The sequence below is a fragment of the Chiroxiphia lanceolata genome, chromosome 26 (assembly GCF_009829145.1).
Source record: "Chiroxiphia lanceolata isolate bChiLan1 chromosome 26, bChiLan1.pri, whole genome shotgun sequence".
NCBI lineage: Eukaryota > Metazoa > Chordata > Aves > Passeriformes > Pipridae > Chiroxiphia > Chiroxiphia lanceolata.
This window is the reverse complement of record NC_045662.1, coordinates 1232537-1258579: the sequence shown is the minus strand read 5'-3', so window position 1 is coordinate 1258579 and position 26043 is coordinate 1232537. Positions and strand designations below refer to the sequence as shown.

At 56.0% G+C, this 26043-nt stretch overlaps 2 protein-coding genes and 1 non-coding gene across 3 annotated transcripts; 1 reads left to right on the top strand and 2 right to left on the bottom strand.

Moving 5' to 3' along the window:
* Nucleotides 1-36: 36 nt before the first annotated feature.
* On the bottom strand, nt 37-16609 carry NMT1 (N-myristoyltransferase 1). The gene is given in 13 exon segments (XM_032711477.1): nt 37-328; nt 2202-2260; nt 2263-2338; nt 3008-3175; nt 3401-3571; nt 4614-4722; nt 5038-5208; nt 5909-6025; nt 6624-6715; nt 7185-7303; nt 9404-9548; nt 10778-10892; nt 16442-16609. Coding segments are annotated over 13 exon segments (1491 nt in total). The 5' UTR covers nt 16570-16609; the 3' UTR covers nt 37-307.
* On the bottom strand, nt 9085-9156 carry TRNAA-CGC. Its single transcript has one exon. It is a non-coding gene; the product is annotated as a tRNA-Ala (tRNA).
* Nucleotides 16610-20129: 3520 nt separating the features above from the next.
* Nucleotides 20130-25837, top strand: DCAKD (dephospho-CoA kinase domain containing). Its single transcript, XM_032711520.1, is given in 6 exon segments — nt 20130-20219; nt 20222-20252; nt 22208-22411; nt 24199-24241; nt 24243-24260; nt 24735-25837. Coding segments are annotated over 6 exon segments (666 nt in total). The 5' UTR covers nt 20130-20135; the 3' UTR covers nt 25021-25837.
* Nucleotides 25838-26043: the final 206 nt, after the last annotated feature.

Genomic DNA, 26043 nt, shown 5'->3' with positions numbered 1-26043 from the left:
CCGAATGTGACTCATGGCAGTTGGGAACAGGAAAGATTTAAAATATATATAATATATACTTTTATTATTCACCCGTTAACTCCATTATATGCCAATCATGATCTAGTTTCAGCAGTACATTCCCTTGATCGTGTCTTTACGAGGGATGCAAATAGACCAGACGAGGCGGTGGCGGGGTGGCGGCGGGAGCCTTGGGCGGCCTGCTCCGGTTCCCCCTGGCCCGGTGCGGGTCCAGCTTTGGCAGAAAGGATGAGGGGCAGCACCTCCACCAGGCCCGGCTCCTCCACGCCTCCTGGCAAGGGCTCACTTACTGCAGCACCAGTCCGACCTGGGAGCAATGGAAATGGGGAGTCAGGATGTGTCCGAGCACCAATGGAAAAGGGGAGTCAGGATGTGCCCGAGCACCGGCGTTCCCAGCTCCGGGCAGACACAGCTCCTGACCCCTCACTGTGCCAGCTGGGAGGGCTCAGAGTTGTCCATGTGGGTTTCCTCACCAGTTTGGGATATTTGAGAGCAGCAAAGCCTGAGCTTGTGGCTGAATGGCACATGGGCACTTGCCCAGCTCTGGGGAGGTGACCAATGTTTGGGGTGTGACGAACCACAAACCCCGCCAGGCTGTGAGACAGACTTGACTCACGAGCCAGGGATGTTCCTGAGCTCATGATTAGAGGGAGGGAACGGCTCTGCCATGAGCCAGGCTGGGAGAGCTGGGGGGGTTCACCTGGAGAAGAGAAGGATCCAGGGACACCTGAGAGCCCCTTCCAGGGCCTAAAGGGGCTCCAGAAGAGCTGGAGAGGGACTGGGGACAAGGGACTGGAGGGACATGACAAGGAGAATGACTCCCCACTGCCAGAAGACAGGGTTAGATGGGATATTGGGAAGGAATTCTATTGGGAAGAAATTCTTGGCTGTGAGGGTGGGGAGGCCCTGGCACAGGTTGCCCAGAGAAGCTGTGGCTGCCCCTGGATCCCTGGAAGTGCCCAAAAGGCCGGGTTGGATGGGGTTTGGAGCAACCTGGGATAGTGGAAGGTGTCCCTGCCCATGGAAAGCAGATGGAACTGGATGGGCTTTAAGGTCCCTTCCAACCCAAACCATTCCATGATTCTATGATCTGGGAGAAGCTGTTTCCCAGAGCCCAGTCCTGAGACAAGTCCCACTGCTGGTGGGTGGTCCTGGTCTCTGATCAGCCCCCCACAGGGCACATCCTGGGAGCATTCCCAGCACCAGGCTCTCCAACCCACCAGCTCTTCCAGTGAGAAAAGGGATTGCTGACACCTCCTGGGAACCTCCTGGGGTTTCCTGGAGGGCTCAGTGGCCAAGTGAGGCTAGTTAGGGGGTGTGTTTTGTGTCCAGAGACAGACCTGGCTTCACACCATGGAAGCAAAGCCCCATGACTGCCATCAAGGCATTAATTAGCTGTTAAGGCATTTATTAGCTGGGATGTAGCTGTGCAGATTCTGGCTCTCAAGCACCATCCTCTCCAAGGGGGTTGTGGACTGGACAGATGCTGAACATCTTCAGGGTGGAGGGACAGTGGCAACCAGGTACTGCCTAAAAACAGCCAGGCCTGGCAGATGGGGTGCCCACGGCCCAGCACTGGGAGCAGCTGAGTGGGGAGTGGCTGCTGGCCCTGGGGACAAGGTGACACCCTGTGACTCCACAGCTCATCCTCACGGGATCCTGTTCACAACAACCCAACACCTCTGAAGTTCTCCTGCTCTCTCCAGAGGGTGGTTGTTCCTCCCACCCCACTAGGACAGTGACACCCAGGGCTGTGTGGTGACTCCTGGGTCCTGTGAGGGCTCACAGAGCACAGCAACTGCTTCCCAGGTGACTGTCACAACCACTGGTGTCCCATGTGTCACCCTGCAGCCCTCTGCCTGTCCCCTCTGTGCCTGCCCTCCTCCCACAGAGGGGAGAGCTTGTCCATGCAGGTGTGTGTGAGGTGCACTTGCACTAGTTCAAGACTAAAATGAGCCTGGAGAGATGAGTGGTCAGGGATTTTCCCCAGGACAGCCTCTGTGCAGGCACAGCAGGGACAGCACAGAGGAGCTGACATGGATTCACCTGTCACCACGTGTGACAGACACCAGCCAGCCTGGGAAACACTGAGGGGTGTGTAACAAACTCATCTCCCTGGGGCTGTGGGGATGAGACCCCCTCCAACACACGAGGAGGACCCCTCACCCCACGGCACTGACCTTCTCTGGGGCCATGCTGGGACACTTCCAATTGTACAGGTAATACTGCAGGTTCCCGTCCCGATCCCAAACTTCAGCTTCTCCAGGAAGGTTTTGTTTTCCATGAGATCCAGTGCATTGAAGACGTCGAATCCTTTCTGCTCAGGGGAGACACAAAGTCATGAGCTCCTGCTTTTATGCTGGAGAGCTCCTCCCACCTGTGAGCTGCCTGTCCCCCTCTCCTGCCCAGCTCTGCATCCCAAAAAAAGGGCCCAAGGCCAGCAGGGAAGAGCTCAGCCTCAGTGTACCCACCCCTCAATCCAAGTGCTATGGACACACAGCAGGACTGTTTGCTGTAGGACACGAGCAGACACCCTGAGCTCTGCTCACCCGAGCTGGAAGCTCAGGGTACCCCTGCATCCTCTCCTGAGTGGCAGATCCTTTAGGACTCTAGGAACAGCCCTGTGGCTGGCCCTTCCCACAAAACCAAGAGTGTCCAGCCTGCCATGAGCTTCCTGGTGAGCTGCTGGTGCCCAGTGAGCTGCCAGTGCCCCATGAGATTCCTGGTGAGCTGCCAGTGCCCAGTGAGCTTCCCAGGGAGCTCCCAGTGCCCAGTGAGCTTCCCAGGGAGCTCTCAGTGCCCAGTGAGCTTCCAGGGAGCTCCCAGTGCCCAGTGAGGTCCCAGTGCCCAGTGAGCTTCCCAGTGAGCTCTCAGTGCCCAGTGAGCTTCCCAGTGAGCTCTCAGTGCCCAGTGAGCTTCCCAGTGGGCTCCAGTGCCCAGTGAGCTCCCAGTGCCCTGGTGCCACCCCGTCCCTGCTGTCCCTCACCGACTTGGCGAGGATGAGGGCGTCACTCATGAGGTCGATGAGAGGCGTTTTGGTGTGAACGTTGTAGAAGGAATAAGCAGCTTTCAGGCTCTTGTGAGTCGGGTGGTTCATGATGGTGGAGGGCAGAGTGTAGAAGCTCAGGAAGTCTGTCACCTCCCCCGGGGCGCTCTGGAAGGCAGAAGTGACACCATGACATGTCAGAGCTGGGATAAAGCCCAGACAGAGCCTTAGAGGGGCTTTTCCAGTGGGTGGGAGGGGACTCTGAGCAGCCCAGGATGGAGACACCACCCTCCAGCAAACGCCCACCCTGGAAGGGCATCTCAGTGCTCTCACAGCTCCAGCAGAGGCAAAACACAGGAAAACACCCCCCATCACCCTGCTCCTGCCCCTCACCTCTACCACAAAGGTGTCGATGATGTTCTCCTGAGGTAAGAACCAGTGCTCCACCTCCTCTCGGCTCATCACGGGCGTCAGGTGGAACTGCTTCAGGTACTCGGTCAAGAGCTTGTGCACGGCAGAGATGTCCCTGTGCTCCATGGGCCGCAGGCCGGGAGTCTTGGGAGTCTACAGAAAATGGGACAAACCGTTCTGTTGCTTGCACGGTGGTTTTTCCCAGCCAAGGGCTCTCCAGCAAGCAGCACAGAGATGTTCTCTGCTTAGCTCAGCCCGTTTTCAGCCCCCCAGCCCAGCCCTGCATGCCCAGCAAAGGATGGATGTGATCGGCCACGACACCGATGGCAAAGATCACAGAGAGAACAGCACGTCCCAGAGCCCCGTGTGCCAGGTCAGGTCCCACTGGCAGTGGCCTCCTACCCACTAATGACACCAATCTCTGCTTCCCTTCAGGTCTCTGCTCCTGCTCACAGCAGGCACAGGCTGGGAGACGTGTCCTTGCTCTGCAAGAAACTGCCTGATATTATTCCCAGTTGGCCTCACTTACTAATCTAGGGTTGGGATGGCTCAGCAAGCCCAGATCTGCTCTGGGGCTGAGTTCCTGTGCAGTAACCAGCAGCTCCAACCCAGAAGCTGGTGCCTGTGTGGTGGCAGGAGGCAGGAGCTGGGAGCCTTGTGCTGCCCGGCACTAAAACAGCACTTTCCAACCCAAACGGGCAGCTCTGGTCGACAGAAAGGAGCCAACAAAGTCAGGGAAGGTGGTGGCAATTTTAATGCTTTGTTTGTTTTTTTTCTCTCATATCCAGCTGGGGAACTTCCCCAGCAGGACAACTGCAGTGCCAGATCTGATCAGTGTGACTGAAGAATGAGGGACTAACGCGCTCCAAGGTCACGCCGAGGCTGTGTTTGGACAGATGAAGGCTGTCAGATCTGCCTGCTTGTTTTAACCAGGAGGACAGGCTATGACTCACCATCAAACAAAACCTCACAGGGTCCTCTAACTGCAAGAATTTGCCCTCAAAATGTAGGTACCCAGGCAGAAATGCATAAAGATTAAATAAAGCACAACTGCTTGACAGAGTCATTTACCACACGGAGCAAACCCTGGGTCTCCAGGCAGAGGACTCGACCTCAGCTGGGATGTTTGTGCTCCAGCTCCCAGCCTGGCCCAGCCAGGGGCAATTCCTGAGCTCTGCTCCCGGCTGGAACCCACCTCGGGCAGCCGGTAAAGCTTCGTGGTACGTTGCATAGTCATGTTCCTGCTCAGGTGGGAAAATTTGACCTCGATGAGTTTCCGAGGATTCAGGGAGCGGTGCCAGTACCTGCGGAAACACACTGATGGTGGGAGATGGTTCTGGGGCACGAGGGTCTCGTAGCTGCCGTGAGGGTAAGTGAGAACATCGGGGCAGCAGCTCCCCCTGAGGTGCCTGTGCTGCAAAAGTCTCCTCTCCGGGTTACATGAGCAGCTTTAGCAAAGCCACTGGACTTAATCCTGGAAGGGCAGCACGGGGAGGAGAAATCTAGGCTGGGATCACTCTATCCTGTCCCGGGGAATCCCACAGGTGCTACTGGTCAGAGGGGACTTTGGGAACAGGAGATGTGTGGAGAGAAATCTTTGGAGAGCCACAGGCACTCACCTGCAAGTCCCCACAGGCTTTGGCAGCACCACTCCCGCAGTGTAAACAGCCTGGAAGATCCCCTCCAGATGCACCCGCCGCGTGATCTCGCGGATCAGCACCGGAGCCACCCGCTTGGAGCGCAGCTTTTTGTGGACACACAGGAAGTTTATCTCCACCATCTTCTTCTCTCTTGGGGAAGGAACAATGCAGAGCATGAGACCTGACTGTCCTGATCTGGGAGGATCACACCAACGCCCTGGGTGATTTACCTCCAGCCCCTTCAAGGGACTGAGGAGGCAACGCCTCGGGGAAGGGCCAAGGGCAAGGGCTGGGTTTGGAGAGCTCGCCCTTAAGTTGTTACTCATGGTTTTCCCAGGAAAAATGGTCTGAATCTGTATCAGAGGAGGGTTAGGTTGGATCTCAGGAAAAGGTTCTTCCCCCAGAGGGTGGTTGGCACTGAACAGGTTCCCCAGGGCAGTGGGCACGGCCCCAAGGCTGCCAGAGCTCAGGGAGTGTTTGGGCAATGCTCTCAGGGATTGTTGGGGTGTCCTGTGCAGGGCCAGGAGTTGGACTGGATGATCCTCAGAGGTCCCTTCCAACTCAGGATATTCTATGTCTCCATCCAGCCCTGGATGAATTCTGTAGGCCAGAGCTCTGAGCTGACCTCACTCATTGAGGAAAAGCCTCCACAGCTCTTGACTTTCGAGATGTCCCTGTGCAGAGCTGTCCTGACCACCTCAAATATCCCCCATCTTCTCCTGCAAGGCTGCAGGGTGCAGGTCTGGCTGTGGGCTGGGGAGGACAATGCAGCCAGACCCCCTCAGTGCTCCCAGGAAGCCCCACTTGCCAGCAAGAGGCAGGATGAGAAAGGCAGGGGAGCAGCACTCACGTGTCATAGATGTGGATTGTGGCTGGAATGGCGCTGATAAATCCAACCAGCTTCTTGCTGGAGACAACTCGGACCCCACAGTGCCACTGGGGCAGCCAGCCCGGAGGACGCAGTGCCCTGGGGAGAGGACACACCTCACAGTCACCTCCCATGTCCCCAGTGTGCCTTCTCCTGCCTCCCCCCTGCCCTAGGACACTCTGCGTCCTGCTCGCAGGCAGGAGGATGAGAGGGTGACAGTGATGTGCTGGGATCCACAGCAATTCCTGCACTCCAAGGCCAAGGCCAGTCCTCACTAGTGACACAGGAGGAAATCCACGTTCCTCAATTCAGGAACACCCCAAGGAAACAGCTCTGCTGCAACAGGACTCCACAGGTAACTGCTGGCAGCATCACTTGGCAGCCGCCCTCCTTCCACAGCTCCAGGGCACTGGGAAATTCCTCAGCTACTGGGATGCTCACAAACACTTGAGGGATCAAAGCAAAGAGGAAAAAGGTCCAGTTTTAGGCTCCCATATCTCAAAGGAGCCAGAGGCAGGCAGGGCTGGGTGACAGCCCCCCTCGCAGTGTCCCTGGGACAAAACGGGCAGTGACAGATGGGGAAGGGACATCTCAGGAGGAAGTGAGATGGAATAAGCACAGGCAGCTGCAGTGCTGTCACTAGGATGAGGCTTGTCAGCATCCAACCCCTCTGCTCCACACTCCTGGTGCCACTCACCACAGCAGGAACTCGGGGGAGTAATCGAACCGGAACATGTTGTCGTCGTCCTCCACGTAGTTCTCGTTGAGCAGCGTGTAGAGTTCCTTCAGCTACAGCAGCACAGAGCACGCAGGTTAAGGAGGTTACTCAGCCACCACCTGCCCCAGCTGCCCCCAGAGGGGACCCCTGAATGCTTCCTGTGTGGCTGCAACAGCCACGTCCCTGTTAAAGGCACTGGGGTCCTGGGGCAGAGCAGGGAGAGCAGCAGGACACGCCCTGGTGCCCTTGGGTCGTCTCCCAGAGAGGTGGGTCACAGTCTGAAAGGTTTTCTTAAGGGAATGCCTGGCTTCAGGCATCCTTATTGTCTCCATGGAGAAACCAGGCCAACATGGGATGGGCGAGAGGGAACTGCAGCAAGGGAAGTCAGACTCATCCAACCCCAAGGAGACGGCGTAACACCAAGCTGGAGTCTCCCGGTGCGGTGCGGGACATGTTTCCGTCCCCAAAACAATCTCCAACAGTCCAAGTAAGGCACTGCCAACCGAGATGCCCTCCCAACACATGTGTGCCTGTACTCACCACACCTCTGTCCCCGAGGTCCAGGGCATCCCAGGTGAAGCCCTGGGGCAGAGTGTATGGCTCCTGACGGATATTGTCCTTGTCCGGCTCCACCGGGCCGTGGGTGTTCACCACCTCTCCTGGAAGAGAGAGAGCAGGGAGCCATGGAACTCTCCACTGTGTGAGGCCAAGCCTCAATCTGGTGACCAACACTCCTCATGTCTCCCACCCCAGGTCCCTGGAGCAGCCAGGGATTGTCATTTCACCCTCCCAGCTTGGGACAACACAGGGCAGGGAATCAAAACTGCTTCCAGGGCAATGGTGGGGCGGAATACAAACACCTCAGTCCCAGCAACGTCTTGTTTTATTCTTCCACAGATGTGCAGGATGCAAATGGTCCTCCTGAGATCTTCTCCTTCCAGAACCTCACCAGTGCTGCTCAGGTGACCAAACACAGCCACAGCTACACCCTCCAGGTCCACGTGTGATGCCTCATCCTTCCCCATCCCCATGCTCCCAGCCTTGGCCAGCACTTTCCCGGGAGTTGCTCCATGGATGGTGATTCTCCTGCCAGCTCTGGCCTCTGCCACCTGGCAAGTGTCCGTGTTTCCTGCCCACTGAGCCCAAGGAAGAGCTGCAGGGAACAACACAACTTTTCTTTTGTAAAACCACTGAGTCCCAAAGCCCTGATTCAGCCAGGACATGTCAGCTCAAGCTCCAGCTTTATTTGGGATGTCAGCACAGCGGCACCACCTCAGTGCTGCCAGGAGGAGTGAGTCCTGCTAATCAGGAATTCCCTTAAAAAGGCATTGAAAAGGTTTCCAAGGCAATGGGGAGGTGGTGAGAGCCCAGAGCAAGAACTTCCCCCATCACACCCAGCCCGGGCAGCTCCCAGAAAGGCTCACCCCTGGCTGCCCTCTCTGTTTTGAGCAGGTGCTGAACTGCTCTGGAATCTGGCCCCAAAAATTCCACAGCCCTCCTGTTATCCAGCCCTAAATATCCTCGTGTGCCAGAGTGTGCTCCCAAGGACCATGAGGAATGCTGGGACACGGCCAGGAACATGGCATTGAGAGGAATGGGTTGCTTTGTGTCTCCCCCTCCCCAAAAGACACCTCCCACCCTTCCTCCAGGCTTTTCCCAAGCAGAAATGAAGTTTGTGATGTCCAGGGTCCTTGGGAAAAACGGGAAATGCAAGAGTAGGTTTTGCTGCCTCACATGACCCCCTGCCACCTCACTGGGATTTTTGCAGCACAAAGCTGAGACCATCTCCCAGCAAACAGGTTCTGAAACCCAAAAAAAGCCTCACAGTGGTGCTGACAGTGTGGAAAGGGAACTCCCGTGGAAAGGGAATCAGAGAAGGTGTTTGCAGCAAGAGAGGTCAGACACAACCCCACGAAGGGAGTTACTGAAGAGCAGCCAATTTAAATTCATGACAAGCTTCAGGTAAACCTGGAAACTGTGGGCTGGGACTCAGCACATGGACCTGCCTCCTGGAGCAGCTCCAATCACTGTCTGGCCCCAACTCACCCCAAGTTACCTTCCCCTCCAAGGGCCCCTGGATGGAAAACTCCAACCCCAAAAAGGGGAGAACTGGATAGTCCAGGATGAGGCAAAACTGTGCATGAAAACTGGGCACAGAGGGCTGGGAAAACCCAATCATGGACTGGGATTGTGTTTGGACAGTCTTCGCGAACAAAGATTTGGGAAAGGTCTTTACCCTTCGAGCCTGCGCAGTGGATTTTTTAGGTGAGACACAGTGTGCGCTGAGCTGAGCCCACCCTTTAACCCTAAGGTTCATCTGCCAGGGCCGAGCGAGCTGGGACAGTGGCAGTGAGGTCCTCAGGACGCAGGTTGTTTAGAGTGACCTTCTCTTAGATGGATGGCCTTACAGGGCTGACGAGCTCCATCTGCCCAGGGGAGTTTCCCTGACCGGGAATCGAACCCGGGCCGCAGCGGTGCGGGTGCTGCATCCTAACCACCAGACCACCAGGGGTCCCCTGGACTGGGATTAAGGGATGTCCAAACGCAGGAGGCATCAAATCAGATGTCTGAAGTGGTTCTCGTCCCTCTGTGCGAATGGTGCAGAAGTGGTTGTGATGCCTCTGAAGCCCAGGCCAGCCAGGGACTCACTTGGTGGCCACAGACCAGCTTTTCCAGGTTTCTCTGAGGGCTTCTTGGAGCAGCCTGGGGACCATAAGGCTTCCCCAGGGCCCACAGGACAGTGAGGGGGCTGCACATACCGAGCTTGGGCACTGGCTGCGTGTCCCAGAACTGGTAGCTCCTCTTGCTGGCCTCCTCCATGGTTTTGGCAGGGCCCTGGCCTACAGAGAAGAGCTCGATGGCTTTTTGAATCTCCTGGATCCTCTCAGCGGGTAAGGAGTTCACCTGAGGGCAAGAAAGGAGCATGGGAAGGTGAAATGAGTAAGCTGAGCCACCAGGTCTGTATTTTGGCTCCTCCTCAGGGGATCCTGGAGCTGACCCTGCCTCGGGGCACTGCCAGGAAGGGGAGAGCAGGCACGAGTCCCCCTTCCCAGCCTCAATCCTTTACAGGATGGATGAACCCTTCCACCAGCCACCTGCTACACACCTAGACCTGCTTTTTAGGCACTCCCGGGACAGATGGGATGGAGGAACTGCCTGAAAATGCTTAAAGGTTCAGTTAAGAGGGTGCTGTGAGCCCCAGGAGCAAACCTCCCCTCCTTACTCCCTGCAGAGTCCCCTGGATCAACCCACAGCCAGCGCTGGGGATTGCTGCAGTGGCTTTTTCCCTCTCATTGTTCAGCCTCCTCCATCTAAGCTGGATCTGTATCCACAAACTGCAGCTTCCAGGGGAGTCCCTGGGACAAATCAGAGAAGTTCAGTCGAGATGAGACACTTCCCTCCTCCTCTTCCTCAGGCTCTGCAGTGAATTCCCAGCCCCAGCTCCTCCCTGATCGGACACTCCGAGAAACGCAAAGCCCCAGTTTAAAGCTCTGCACAGTCAGATGGACAAAATATTCCAAATATTTGGATGGGAACTGGGCACCAGGCAGAAAACAGTCTCTGTTGATGTGTCCCCTGCCACAGGACCAGAGGGGACAGGAGGGTGCCACCCTGGCAGGGACAAACCCTGCATGTCTCACACCCTTTCCCAAATCACCAGCTGCTGGAGAGGATCAGGCAAAGCCCAGAGGGATAAGACAGCCCCTGCTCTCCCTGGCTGCTGTTCTGATGATGATCAAGCCAAAAATCAACACCATCAGGTGTCACTCCTGTGCTGCTGCAGGCAGGACAGGCAGGACAGGGAGCTGGCAGGTGGCAGCGTGGCAGTTCCTGCCTGTGACAGGCAGCTGGTGTCTGGAAAGAGCAGCTCAGAGGCGCCAGTGTGACCCTGGAAGTGGCTGGGACATCCAGCCAAGGGCTGCATTATCCCTGGAGCACTCTGCAAACACCTTCTGCACAACAGCAATTCCCAGAGCCAGGTTGGGAAATCACTCCATGGCTGAAGTTTACGGAGCAGCCAAGCACACAAAACCAGGACTGGGGACTCCTTCCTTGCCCTGAGCTGCACTGGAGAGGTTCAGGATGGGGTTGGCTGGTGTGTGGGGCTGTGATTCTGGGAAGGGGGGGCTCACCTTCACTGGCTGGTCCTGAGCCTGGTCGGGCTGGTCTCCTCCTCCTTTCTCTTTCTTCCGTTTGGGTTTCTTTTTCTTCTTTTTGGCTCCACTGTCATTTGCTGGACTCAGGCCCCTGGGGAACAAAAGAAACATCATTGCAGCCTTGGGGTTTTCTTTGGGGAGGACATTTACTGGGCTTCTGAAGCTCTCCAAAGAAAATACAGGCTCCCTGCTGAGTGCCAGTCTCCAGGAAGGGGAATACTCTGTGCACTCCGTGCAGCCAAGCACTCACTTCACAGCAGAGAATTCCCTGTGAGCTCCCAAAAAGGGATCAGAGCCAACACCTCCCACCCTACAGGTTTGCTCTGCACCACAGGTGACCATATCTCTGCTGTCACATTCCCCTGTGTGGCCACATGTGCCCAAATCCACCCCGTGGAGTGGTGGGATGTCCAGCTTTCGCTTTTTCCTCCTCCCTGAGCCCAAGGATGGATGTGGGAGCAGCAAACACTGATCCAGCCCTGGGGACAAGGCCCTGCAGCAGGTCCAGGCACCACGGAAGGGCTGGTGGCCAAGGACACTGTGCTGTCACCTCCCCTGCAGGGGTGATGCTCTAAGGATGCTGTTTATTGGAAAATGATTATATTGTTATGCTGGAGCTGGAAAATCAAGACTGAGCAGCAAATTTCTGGGACTGCAGGGTGGGAAACGCACCAGGGCATTGCTCCTTCTTTCAGGGATGCAGGACAGCCCTGGACATCCTGATGATGATCACCCCAAAACAGCCACAGGGGCGAAGCCCCACGCTGAGCCCGGCCTTGCCGATGGCAAATCCAGGACCAAAGCACAGGAGAGGTGCCTGCCCCTGGCCTGGCACGTGGGGTCAAGTGATGGTGGTCTCATGGTCCTGCAGGAGATGCCCTGACACAGGACAGGTGATGTTACTGCTGCAGAGCTGGGGCACCCCAAGCCTGGCAGGAGCCTCAGTGGTCCCCAGAACAAGGTCACAGCCTCCGAGAGGGTCAGGGCTCAGGGGGAAATTCAACCCTGGAGTGGCTCTGCCATGTTTACTCTACAAGAGGTGTCTCGTTCCTTGCAGCCCAAAACAACTGCTGCTTTCACAGCAGGAACAACCCCACAGCTCTGACCTGCCCAGCCTGGAACCCCCACAAGCACCACATACTCCTGGAACAGCTTCATGTCTTTACCAAACACAAGACAGTGGTGAGGAGGGTGGAGCAGGAAAAAGAAAGAAGAAACATGCTGGCAAATGTGTTGGAGCAGCATCCAACTATTTATTTCAGCGAGGACAGAACAAGGAGGAGTTGGGAGGGGAAGAAAGCTTAAAAAAACACAAGTGGAAGGTGGCAGTGGGTTGGAACCACAAGGTCCCTTCCAACCAAACCATTCTATGAAATACCTGAGCTGAGCAGCAAGTGGGTTATGAAACCAGGGAGAAGTGGATGGAGAAATGTGGTTTTTGAGGGATGAAGATGGGAGGGCTGGGCGAGGAGGTGCCAGTGGATGCTGCACTGCCCTGGTTTGCAGGACACGGAGCTGCTGGGCTGGGGAAGCTTTTCCATGGACAAAACCTGAACAGCAGCACGTGCTGGGGAAAGGGAACCAGCAGGAACCAAAGGAAAAGGATCAGAAAATCGATCAGCAGAGTCTTGTGTGGAACACCGGGAGACAGGAAGCATTACTGGCACGGGGAACAAGCAGTGGCTCAGGGTGAGCTGCTCCACAATGGGGAGGGAAGAGAAGCCCCCCCTCTTCTCCAGAAGCACCTGAAGTGTTTGTTTGCAGCAGAGCAGAGAGAGGAGCAGCAGCTCCAAGGACCAGCATCCCTCGGCGCTGCTGAACCATCCCTGGGGGAATCTTACCTTCCTTCCCACTGCCAGGAGAGGGCTTTGCCTCCGCGCAAGAGCCGCGGCTCGGACATGACAGCAGCGCTAATCCCAACACAGCGGCGCTGACACCGCTATTGATTTCCATGACAAATGTGTGACGGCTTTTCTAACTCCCTGGGGAGGAGCAGGGGCGGGACCGGGCACATCCCGGCCACTCCGAGCTCCCGGGCTGAGCCAAACCACCCTGCAGCGGCAACAAACGCATCCAAAGCATTTCCGACCAATTTTAACAGCACGAGGGGAATTCTTGAGCACATCCAAGGGCCGGAAGCCGCCCCTTGCAGAGGAGACAGACACGTTTTCCCAGCTCACCCCCACACTGGGATGCTGCAGGTGGCAGATGAGGCAAACAAAATGCTCCCCTCGTATTCCGTGGGCGTCGCTGGGCTCCATAAATCAGAGCTGCCAAGTCCCAGTTTGGTGCTAATGACTTCAGTCCAACCAAGCCAGGCTCACAGGTAAAACCCTCCCTGATTTATGAGCAAAGCTGGCGTGCCCTGGAAGAAATCAGGGTGGCAGAAGGTGGGATGAGGTTTTGCATTTGCCTGGGGAAGGATCCTGCTCCATCAAGGAGATGAAAACCAACCCAGAGGAGGAGTCACCACTACGCAGGAAAATGCTGGAAAACCCGAAGGACCAACTCACTCAGAAGCAACAACTATAGGTATTTTCTACTTTAAATCTAGTTAGGAAGCAAATATCTTCTTTATCCAGGGCAGCCCCTCAGACACTGAAATTAAGGACAATGGCCCACCAGTGTCCTGGGACAAGTCACCACCATCCAAAACCCCAGCTACTGCAGCTGACCCAACCCATGGAGCCGAGGGGGCTGAAGCAGCTTCACCCCCAGGAAGGGGGAGCTGCCAGCCCAGCTCTCATCCAACAGCCTTCCAGCCTTCCCAGCTGCACTCAGCACTCTTTTCCTCCCTTTTTTCCTCCCAGATCCTCTTTCCATTCCAAAGTGCTTTGAGAGATGAAGCAGGTGGAGAAGGGTATGTTGGCAAAACATCTTCCAATTCCCCGTGGGATCATGATGGTCTCTTTTCTGGCTAAGGAAAACACTCTTCCCTTCTTCTGGGAAAGGCATCACCATCATCATGGCCATTGCCTGGCACTCCAATCCCTCCTTTCCCATTACCAGATGGCTCCTTGAGTTGGAGGGAAAGGCACAAACCACTACCCAGAAAACAACACCCATATCCTGAGTGATCTCAAAAATTGGGTTTTGGAAGCACCTAAATACACCAACTGGGCTTGTTCAGGGTGAGACCCACTCAAACTGACTGCTTCCAGCCTCTGGAGGCTGGAAAACACCAAGCACAGCCAGTAACAAACTGGTACTCAACATCTACCCCTCTATCCCCTGGATCCGTGGGTGATCCTGCTGTATTCCCAAATCTGAGGGCTTTGGTTTTGCAAAGTGAGGGAGGAAGCACAAGGCAGGACAACTCGGCTCCTTCAGCCTGGTGAGAGGCTGGAAGGTGTCAGATGAGAAAGAGTTGATCCCAGCTCCCTATTTAGGTGCTGGAAAATCCGTGTGCCAAACCTGGGGCTAATCAGGAGCAGTGCTTAGGCTGTAATCTCGTTAGGGGCTGGGGAGGGAGGAGGATTTCCAGATGGCAGAGCTCAGTTACTGTGCCCCACACAACACCTACAGTTGAATTCCACATGTGGTTGTCCCAGGAACATCCTTTTGTGGTGAAGTGCTGGCAGGGATTGCCAAACTGGCAGCTGCCCCTCTGGAAAAGCTCCTTTTCCCCCCTCACACCCCATCCAGCAACAACCCAGCTGTGCTTCAGGGAATTCCCAAGCTCTTCCTGCCTGGAACTGACCCATTTCACAGGGCTTGGACACTCCAATCCTTGGTGTCACCGTTGCCCTTGCTGCCTGTGAGGTGACAAACTGCACCAGCCTGAGCCCATTTCCAGAGTCAGGGAATAAACCCTCCACAAACACCAGGGACACAGTAGAAGGACACACTCTCCACACAAAGGAAAACATGACAAACACCAAAGTGAGAGTGTTTTCATTGGAAAATCAACTTGGATAGCCACAGCAGAGAGCAGTGTAGCCACTTCCCTCTGCTGACACGAGACTGAGGCTGACGAAACCTAATTCCTCTTTCCTATCCTTAAAAGGAAAGGAAGTGCTGCTTTCACTAAGGAATACGTTCATGTTTTAAATCTCAGTGCCAGGATCCAGTGCACAGACTGACCGTGACAGTACTCCCAGTGTGGCTCTCCAAAGCCCAGCAGCTCCAGGTCTGTCCCCTGCCCTGTTTTCGGGGCAATGTCACTGGGGTGACCCAAAACACTCCCAGTGGGATGTGATGGTATGGAATCGACATTCAGAAGGAAATTCACTCCCTTTCCCACTGCATGGTCTCTCCTGGGTGGATCCCCACGAGGTTTTGGGGGGCAGATTTCCCAGAAAGCTTCAAAGCCCCCCTGTCTTGTGCTCCTCATCACTGTGCCCACCAACCATGCTTTTAACGTTATTTCCCAAGCAATCCAAACTATTTCCTAATGGACATCTCCCACTCAGCTTGTGGCATCTGCAGCCAAAAACATTCCAGCTCCTCCGGGTGACAGGAATTACACACCAGGACCCGAGGAGGGCTCCAGAACATACCTTTTCCTAGCAAAAAGGGCAGGAGGAACCTCTGGGCTGGGAAGTGGCTGTGACTAAGCACCTCGTCAGTGTTCTGCTCGGCTCTGGCTCCCACAAACCTAATCATGTCAGAGGGAAAGAAAATCAAAACCTCCCTGAGCACGGCTAAACCGATTAAACTGAGACACGGAGCCACGCCCAGGGGGTAAAGGAAATATAAATGGGTAGCTGTGCTGTCATAAAAAAAGGCTCTGTGATATTTCTTGGGTGACCTTTTATTCGCTCCCATTGCTGGGCAGGTGGGATTGCCCAGGGAAAGTTGCTCATGGAGAGAGAAGGACTCTTCAGGCTGATGGTTTGCACACCTATTGGGGCTCCAGGTGAGTGGCGAGGCTCAGGTGAGGGAAGCACCAGGTACAAAACCTCTGGAAACCTCTGGAAAGCCACAGGCTGGCACACCCATTCCCAGTTGAAATGTGCACCAAGCCTCTCCAGCAAATCCTGCACACACAGTGAGCTCTGCACTTTGTTAATTAAGGCAATGAGTAAGTAAGGACAATGCCACTTTTGGCATTCCAGCTCTTCCCCACCTAGATAAGGACCTGCCTCGATGCCTGTGCTCACTCCCATCCTCATTGTTGTTATTCCACCATTCCACACCTCCAACCACAAGACAATGCAAACACAGCCTTGCAAAACCCCGGGCTGTGTGTGTGTAGGATAACGACAGGATGGGGTGCAGAAGTGCGCAGGGGATGCCACATGCTCTGGGGAAGCGGGATCATCACTTTGGGTGTCACCGCGGGCACGCGGATGCCAGGAACGGGCTGGGAGGGCAGAGGTAATATGGAGAGACACACCCTAAGGCCAGGACGAGGAGACATAGTAAATGGGCTCATTTCTGGCAGGAAAAGGCACTGAGGTCAATGGTCACCCCCCGTGTCACGGCCGCGAGCCCGACCCTGCCGAGCTCCAGACACGTTCCTGCAGAGCCATGCCCCCCACCTGATCGACAACCGGCTTGACCAACCGCAGCGCGGCACTCTGCCCACCGGCCAATCAGTGCGCCGGGGGGTCGGGGCGCGGCTCACTTCCCGGTCGCTGCCCTTCCTTCAATGGGCCCTGGTGGCCGCTGCGCCTCACAACCTCGCGCGCCGCTCACCGGCGGTTGGAGCCGTGCTCCGCCTCGTTCTCGCAGTCGCTGCAGTGCTCGTGGTCGTTCTCCTCTGCCGCCGGTCGCGAGAGCCGCGCCGGCGGCCGCCTCACTGCTGTCTCACTGTCGTCCGCCATCTTGAAACGGGACCCTGGGCGCCGGCCGCGCCCCCGCAACAAGGCGCGCCGCGATTGGGCGCCGCGCCGCGGGGCATGCCGGGAGCGGTAGTCTGCGCGGGCTTGCGGGGGCCGGGCTGTACTGCGGCCAGGACTACAATTCCCGTGAGCCTTTGGGGATGTCCCGGGGCGGGAGGGCTCCCTCACACCGGGGCAGCCCCGCCGTGGCGGAGAGCCGCGCCACGGCCCCTTCGGCCACCCGTCCCGCACCGAGGCCGCGTGTCCGCGTCTCCGCCCGCTTCCCGCTGGAGGAGGTGGGCCCAGCCCAATGAGGGCGGTGCCGATTGGCTGGGAGAGTCGCCCCGCCTCCTGCCAGCCAATAGGCGCACGGGATACTTCGGGGCGTGTGAAGGCGGGCAGGGGGTGAGCGGGTGAGGGCGCCGAGAGGGTCCCACGGCGCGGGTGGATCGGGGCGGGGGTGGCGGCTCTTTCCCCCTAATTAACCATGTATTTAATGATTTTTCCTTTTAACTTCCGCCTCCTCGAGCCAAACGCCGGGTCTGTCCCTGTGCCAGAGCCGGGGACGGGCGCAGGGGGAGAGCCGGGGTGTAGGGTGGTGCGGGAGGACATTGGTCCATCCCCAGTCGCTGTGATGGGTGGATTGGGGCTGGCAGCTTGTGCTGCGCTCAGCAACCAGAGGAGATGGGACACAGGGGAATTTGGGGCACCTCAGTGTTTAAAACCCACTTCGTCGGTGCCCTGGGTGCTTCTCCCCGTTCCTCACTGCTGGAGCAGCTCCTCCCGGCTTTACAGCCCAAACAGCCTCCATGCCTCGTGTTTTGTCTTTCCCCATCTCTGATTTAGTTGGCACAGGCCGAATATAGCTAAAAAATGTATTTGTGGGAAAACTGTTTCTGGCTCCCGCCTGTAGCAGCTGCAGCAGCGGGCCGGCCTCTCTCCCCTCGTGTGCACTTCACACCCGGGCTCGTTAAATATTGATGCCTCGTTCCGTGTGCTGAGCTCTGTGCTTGAGCTCTTGAGCCTTGGACAGCACGAATGTTCCAAGCCATGGCTGGGCCTGAATTCCAGGACAACCCTTCCAAGAGTTGCTTCCCCCTGCAGTAATTCCTACAACAGAGGGACAGAAATAGAAGGGTTTTTGGGAGCAAGTCCCAGCTGAGCCTGGAGGCCAGAACACTGATGTTGCTGCAGTTAAAGCACTGTGTTACTCTACATAGGCAGCAGAGTTTTGAGTGTATTTTTCAAAAAAACAGGCATGTGGAGCCTCCACCCCTGCGATGTGGATCTTCCCTGTGCAGCTGCTGTGTGGCTCCTCCTGCAGCAGGTGTATGAAATCCTGGTGGGAGAGCAATATTTTAACCTGCTGGGATAAACAAACAGCCCCTCTGTCACACTGAGCCCACAGTAACACCAGAAAAGGCTCCCTGGGGCATCCAGGTCCTGCTTGGGGTGTTTGTCAGCCACCCCAAAGCACTGCTGTTTATCAGAAGTGCCCTTTCTGAGTCCTTTTGGATTATTCCCCCTTGTTGCTGCTGGAGTTCTCCCCATCTGTTGGTCTGGGACGGGGAAGGAGCACATGGTGCTGCTGTGGGCTGGCATCAGCTCCTGGCTTTTACTCCAGCTTTGCCTCTTCCCTCTGCTGAGCTGCCTTCAGCTGCCAGAGGACTCCCCCTAAACTCTGCCCTGTCTCCCCCTAAACTCTGGTTTTGAGTCCTGTTTGTAGGAGCTAATTATTACTAAAGTGTCTTTTTTTGTGTGTGTTTTCCAGCCCAGAGGACACAGTGCTGTGTTTTGACCCATCTCAGCCCTCCTGCAGCCCCCTGTTCGTGGGGGGCAGTGCAGGCAGTAGGTACCTGGGTCCTGTGTGTGCTCGGTTTTTGGGGGGGCTGGGGGTGTCTGGAGGGAGGGGAGAGACCAGAAACCGGTTGGGCAGAGCAGTGGTGGCTGAGATTGTTGGGTTTGGGGTACAGGGCTCTCTGGGAGCTGGGTCTGAGCAGGAGGAGGCTGAGGGGTGACCACCAGCAGCCTGTGGCTCCTGGCCAAAGATCACAGGGCCAGTTCCTTCTCAGAGACAACAGGCAGAAAAATGGGGTTTGGGAGGTTCAGCCCCTTGCCTGTGAGGGTGGTGTCACAAGGTAACAGCAGAGCTGGGGCCTCTGTCCCTGGGGGTTTGCAGGACTCAGCTGCACAAAGCCCTGGACACCCTGGGCTGGGGCTGGAGGGGGGACATGGGGTTCATTCCCAGCCTCCTGTGGTTGTTGCCTTTTTGGGATGCAGATACTCCCAGGAGTCCCCTCAGCCCTCCAGAGCTGCCTCAGCATTACAGAGCCTTTTGGATTTAGAGGATTTCAGGGTCTGGATTGAGCAGGGATCTCTGTGCAGGAGTTGTGAGAGGAGCTGGGGGGCCACCAGCCCCCCCCCCCCGGCCTCAGGGCTCTGGGCAGGCACGGGATCTGTGTCCGAGGCTGTGTTTGCCAGCTCACAAACACCAGTTTGCTGCTCAGAGCTGTGGTTTCTGTGCCCCTTGGGCTGCCAGGCAGTGTGGGAATGGGATGCACCGAGTGCCTTGTGGGCTCTGTGTCCCCATTATGTCAGAGGTGGCTGATCTCCCCTACTTGGCTGCAGGATCGAGCAGAGCTCTCCCTCCCAGTGCTTGTGTTCTCCCATGTTGAGATGTCTGAATTCTTCCTCTTTGTCACTGACTCTGTCACTGTCACCCTCACCAACCCTACCAGAAATTTCCTCTGATTTCTCTGAGCAGGTCCAGGGGAGGCCACGGAGATGCTCCAAGGGCTGGAGCCCCTCTGCTCTGGAGCCAGGCTGGGAGAGCTGGGGGTGTTCGCTTGGAGCAGAGAAGGCTCCAGGGAGAGCTGAGAGCCCCTTCCAGGGCCTAAAGGGGCTCCAGGAGAGCTGGAGAGGGACCTGGGACAAGGAATAGAGGGACAGGACAAGGGGAATGGCTTCCCACTGCCAGAGGGCAGGGTTAGATGGGATATTGGGAAGGAATTATCGCTGTGAGGGTGGGGAGGGGCTGGAATGAATTTTCCAGAGAAGCTGTGGCTGCCCCTGGATCCCTGGAAGTGTCCAAGGCCAGGTTGGACAGGGCTGAGAGCAACCTGGGCTAGTGGAAGATGTCCCTGCCCATGGCAGGGAGTGGGAATGGATGGACTTTAATGTCCTTCCAACCCAAACCATTCCATGATTCCATGGTTTATGGTGCTGGAGGTGAGACTGTGGTTTGGTGGGTGCAGATGCTAAAGGGGAATGAGCTGCTGCAGCTGCAGATAAACCAGCTGGAGGAACTGAGGGCTGGCTCAAGTGGCATATCCAGAGTTAGGGGGGTCCAGGGAAGCCTCGTTTAACCCAGCACTATCCTGCAGCCTGTGAAACAGGGATTCCCAGGCCAGAGGTGCCAAAATCCTGCTGATGTGTCAGTAACACCCAGAGAGAATGAACTTCGAATGAAGCCACCTGTTTTGGGCTAAATATTTGCTGTGCCCAGCATAAAAAAAAGAACCCTGTCCTGGCACATTTTCCAGCTCCTTTCTTTCCCCTTTCAGAGCACGATGTTCCTGGTGGGACTCTCGGGTGGGATTGCATCAGGGAAGAGCCCGGCGGTGGCCATGCTGCAGGAGCTGGGCTGTGCCATACCGTGATCGACGCCGACCTTATTGCCAGGGAGGGTGAGTTTTCCGTGGTTGATCCTGGTCCCTGAGGTTCCCCTGACAACTGGGATGCTGCCGGGAGGCCCTGACGGCAGAGGGTGCTCTGGGTACATCCAAGTGTTTCCCTTCCGCTTCCCACTCCGTGAGGCTGTGGAGCTGCCTCCAGGGGAGGGGGAACTGGAACTAGGATATATTTTTTATAACAAAAAAAAAGAAGATCGTGTCCTAAGAAACACCGTGGAGACATCATGCCCTGAGTCTCTCTCTCCTGGAGTGTGATGTTTCCCAGCTTTGAAAGCCAACTCTGGGCAAAATTAATGTGGTTCCCTTGGCTAATCCAGTGTCCCCCTGACATCCAGGACACCCATCCTGTCACCCAGTTATGTGGGGTGGGATCACTACAGGCTTGAATGAGAATGTCCCTCTGTGCTGGATGTTGTTTTCTTGGTGACACTGAGAGATCAGACCTCAAAATTAATGCTCAAAAAAAAAAAAAAAAAAAAAAGGCTCTAGAGATCCCAGGTGAGGGAATTTGGTCCGTGCTCCTGCACTGCACACCTGCCTCTTGCTGCTCTCAAATGTGCTGCCTGGGCTAGAGGGAAGAGCCAGAATTCCAGGTCTGTTGCCTCAGCAGGACTGGAGCAGACACTGCTCTCCCTGATTAGCTGTGAGGTGTTAATCCCTCCATCCCACAGGGATGACAAGGGGAACAGAGAGCTTGGCCAGAGAAGCCGTGGCTGCCCCATCCCTGGAAGTGTTCAAGGCCAGCTTGGACAGGGCTTGGAGCAACCTGGGATAGTGGAGGGTGTCCCTGCCCACAGGGTAATCTTTAAGGTCCCTTCCCACCCAAACCAGCCTGGGTTTCTGGAGTCTGTGGATCCTGCGTGTGGCAGGTCCAGGGGCTGCAGCCGAGCTGTGGTGCAATGGTGTCATTTGGAACTTTTCTGTTTGGTGAAGAACTTACTGTGTAGCCTCTCAAAGCTGTGATGCTTTAACATTTTATTGCACTGTAATTCCCCTCGAGGTGCAGGAAATTTGCTGGAGGTGCTAAAACCCCTTGGAGACAGTAGGAAAACACTACAGATACTCTGTGTCAGTTCTCTACCAATCACTTTATTTTCCTCCAGTTCCTTTTTTATATGTGTTTGTTTACTATATGGATTTCACCCATCCCAAAACTGCCTCCATGTGATATTCCACGGGAGGAAGAAATTGGTCTTAAAGACTTTTATGAGGTTGGCCTAAGGTTACAACCTGTGGCAATGTTCCTGGATTTGGGAGAGATGATTAGCTGCTCTCTCCTTCGCTGTGGTTACCCTCAGCTGGAGCTTAATTATGATTTTATTGCTGCATCCCTTTTGTTGGTGATTTTTTTTGGTGGCTTTAAAGTTATACACTTCTGTAACGTCAGAGTCCCTGCAAGGGCTGATTGGGGATTGAGCTTTTAGAAGGCTTTTTGTGTTCATTTTCCTGAAGAATTTAGTGACTGAGGTCAAAGACAGTAAAAAAAAATACCTCAGCAGCAGCCAGACACAGGTTGTAGAAGTGTGTGTTCACGTAGTGCTGAAGTTTTCAGCTGGTCCTGGTCCCTTTGGATTGATTCCTCACTGGTGGGAGTCAGCTCAGCCCAGTTCCTGCCCCTGCCCTGGCGTGTGGCCATGGCCGTGTCCTCCTGCCTGCCCTGCTGACTTGTCACCCTGAGCAGCAGCACGGGCTGGGAGGGTTGTGGTGCTGAATTAATGTCTGCAGGACACTTTGATCTCACCCTTGCAGGGTGTCAGCCCTGCAAGGGACCTTGGGCTGGGAGGGCTGTTGGCAGGAGCTGGTGCTGAGGCAGATGTGCTGGAGGCAGATGTGGTGCCCCGGCGAGGATCAGCTCAGTCCGTTCGTGACCAAACCCCATCTGGGGGCGGCTGCTGATGCAAACAGTGCTGTAAAACCAGCCCTCACCCCTGGCTGTTTGATGTTCTCAGTGGTGCAGCCCCACTCCAAGGCCCACCAGCAGATCCTGCGGTACTTTGGCACTGAGATCCTCCTGGAGAACGGCGAGATAAACCGCGAGGCTCTCGGGAACATCATCTTCTCCCAGCCGGAGAAACGGCGGCTGCTGAACTCCATCACCCACCCCGAGATCCTGAAGGAGATGCTGAAGCAGATCCTGAAGTACTTTGTGCTCGGTAAGAGGCCAAGTCCCAGCCCTTGGGGACTCCTCTCAGGCAGGAGCTGTCCCTGAATGTGGGGAGAGGGACAGGGATGGAGAAGGGGAAGGGACATTGAGTGACAGCCTTTGTGCTCTGCCTGTGGTGGCCTTTGGAGGATTCATTCCTGATTCACTCCTGCCTTTCACTGCTGCCCTTCACCGCCTTCCTCTGCGGTTTAAAGTGTATCTGTGGGGCCTGGGAGCAGCTTTGTGAGGTCTGTGCTGAGATCACCCCCCGGATAATGTCACACTCCCGAAATGGCTGAATATCCTTCCTTGCCCCCGGCCTTGGTGGGAGCTCTCTGTGCAGCCCTCTGAGCACCGATAAGGTGAGGGACGGGCTGACAGCTGTGGGTTCCAAAGTCCTGCCTTCCCCCCAATATATGGAACAAACGCAACTGTCAGGCAGGGCTGGAGAAATGCCAGATAAGATCACCAGCTGTTCCAGAGGTCTCCGTGTATGACAGACTTCACAGAGCCAGTCTGGATCCGTGGCACTTATTGGAACTGGAGCCCTGTGAGAGCTGAACAGGCCTGTGCAAGGGCTCCATGGGGCCAAGCTCTGCTACAGGGTGAGGAGGAGGAGGGATGCAAAGAAAGCAACAGGCAGGAAAGTCGGGAGGCAGAGATGGAGTCTTGAACCCAGGGCTGCAGGCTCAGGAGGTGGATGCTATGCTGGCCCTCAGTGAGAGTGCTGTGTGGCTTCAGCAGGCAGCTTTGTCCTCATTAGTCAGGATTTAATGATTTGGGATAGCTGAATGTTGTCTCTGAGGATTGTTGTGTAAGGAAAGCTATGATTGATCAAACTGGAGGGCAGCAAGAAGCCTCTGGGGGCAGAGATGCGGTGGAATGGGGCTCCTTGGATGATGTCTCTGTCCAGGCTTTGCTTGCCGTGGGTTTTAGGGGGGTTGGGTTACAAAGAGGGGACAGCAGCAAAACCTGAGGTGTCCCTGTGGCTGAGGCACACATAGGGGAGCGAAATCCTGGCTTAGAGCTTTCCCTTCCCCTCTCCCACTCCCCCAGGTTCAGCAGGGCATCTCCCACCTCCCCAGATGCCACAGAGCTGGCGCTGGCCAAGGGCAGAGACACAGGGAAAACTGGGGGGCCACAGGGCCTGGGGGGACAGTGACTGGCTGTGGTAAGCTCTGTTCCTCATGGTGACAGTGCTTTTAAACCAAACTCAGCCAGTTTTGGTGAGGGTTCAGCCTTGGGGCCACGCCCAGAGGCTCACCCATGTTTCGGTGTCACAGCTGAGAGAGGTCTGCAAGGATTTCCTTGTTCCCCTTGGAAAAATGGAGCTGTATAGCCGAAACTTTGCATAAAGGCAGGAAAACTGAGCTGGAGAAGGTTGGCTCAGATGTCTGCAGCCAGGCAAAGTCTTGGACAAGGGAAGAAGTGGAGAGCAGACCCTGCTGTGGACACTGCTTCCTGGGAGAGCCCAGCATGGCTGCCACTCTCTCCAGACAGGTACTGCTGCTCTCATTTCAGCTCCTCGTTTCAGCTTCTCCTTATATTTCTGCAGCTTCATCTCTGGTCTGAGAGCAGCCACGTTAGGGTTGGGTTTTTTTTCCCTCTGGAAACTTGGAATGAAACTATTTCCTCCCTGTGAGAGGGAGGAGGGCTAATGGGCTCTGCTGCAATCGTGGAACTGTAGAGTTCCCACTTCCTTTGCTTTTCATGGCCATGGTGTGTGTGTAGCAGGAGGGATTTGGGAACAGGGGTTAACACTGTTCCCTTTTCTGAGGGGTGTTGCCATTTCCTCAGGATACCGTTACATGATCCTGGACATCCCTCTGCTCTTCGAGACCCACGGTCTTGGTTTATTGGTAAGTGCCCCAGGAACCATGAGGACAGGGACACTGCCACCTCTCTTAGAGGGGGCTGTCACATCTCTCTGCTCTGGTGAGGGCTCAGCCACTGCCCTGGTGCGAAACCCGTTGAGAGAAGTAACATCTCCCTTTGTGCTGTGGCACCTCCCTTTATCCTAGTGCACTTGAGGGGGCTTCTTGAGCTTTCCCTGGAAGCTAGCACCATCATACAGGGAATGTTTTTCCTTTGAGCCTTCTACAGCCTGTGCACCATCAGCTGGGGCAGGATTTGGGGCACTGCCTGGTGTTGTGGGCTGTGGGAGTGCCAAAAACACGCAGCGGGGTCATCCTGGGCAGTGCTGACCTGATGGTTGGGGTAGAAATGACACGGGGAATGTTTCTCATTCCCACTTTATTATCCCTCCTCATGCCCAAGGAAGGCAGACCCCCCTTCCCTCCCACCCCACCAGAGCTCCATCCCCACCCTGGCAGTGACCCCCCCGCGCCGCGCGCGCGGCTGATGAGGCGGAACGGGCGGGACGCGGCCGCGGCCGACGCCCAGATCAGCTCCCAGATCCCACTGGAGGAGAAGCTCCGGTGGGCAACTCACGTCATCGACAACTCGGGGGACCGGGAGAGCACCCGCCGGCAGGTGCTGCAGCTCCACGCCCGCCTCGAGGATTCCCTGGATTTCCTCTGGGCCCGGCTGGCGGTGGGCGCGGCCGTCGCCGGGCTCGGGGGACTGGTGTTCCTCCTCCTGTGGCATCTCATCTCCTAATTCACCTTTTCTCTTAGTCAGGGAAGGGGCCTGAATTCCCTGGTTTGAAAAGGGCACCAAAAGGCCACCTCTGTTAATGATCTTTGCCAGCTGAATGCAGAGAGCGGCGAGAGGTGTCTCCTTGCACAGTTCCCAAGGTGAATGTAGCCGGGGGGGGGGTTTCCGGCACCTTCTCCCTGCTCAGGTTCTTGCCCACCGGCTGTGCCTGTGGGGGAGGCTCTTGTTGTCCCCCCTGTGGGTCTCTATGGTGGGACTTCGGTGAGTTGAGGCATTTTAATCCGAGACGATCTCATTCTAATCCAGCACAATCTCACTTTAATCCAGGACAATTTTACTTTAATATGGGACAATCTCACTTTAATGTCTTCCAGGACAATCTCTTCCCTGAGAAGAGGTGGCCTCTTGGGCCCTGTCCCTGGGGTGATCCCCTGCAGCTCAGCCCTCCTAATCCGAATTTAGACCTGGGATTTCCCCTCTCTCACATTGATTTAATGGAAACGTGTTAAATCTGCCTGGGGGGGACGGACAGCACCTTGTTCACGTGGGTCGGGTGTTCAGGTGGTTGCTCTCCTCCCTCCCGCCCTCTGCTTCTGTAGCCATCGCTCATGGGTCACCCTTGTCTTTGGATCCGAGGGTCTGATACACCCTGGAGCAGGCAGAGACCTGGGTTCTGCCTCGTTCAGACTCATTTCCTGCTGTTTGAGCTTCCTTCGACTTTCCTGGCAGGAGAGCCAAGCCTGGGCGAGGCAGGTGCTGGCTCTTCACTTGTGTTTTAATAAAACACTGAACAACAGCTGCTCCCGCGGCTGCTCCCGCAGCTCTTCCCGGCCTATTCCCAGCTCATTTTCTATGTCGGGGCACGGCTGCGCTCTGTAAAGTTCAGCACACGCAGGCAGAGCTGACGGGCGCTCGTGCTCTTCCCAGTAAACATCCCTGAGCTGCTCCAGGAGCTGCTCGGAGCGTCAGCCCTGCCCTGAGCTTCCTTGGGGGGGGCTATGGATCCGTGTTGGCTCTGGGCAGTTC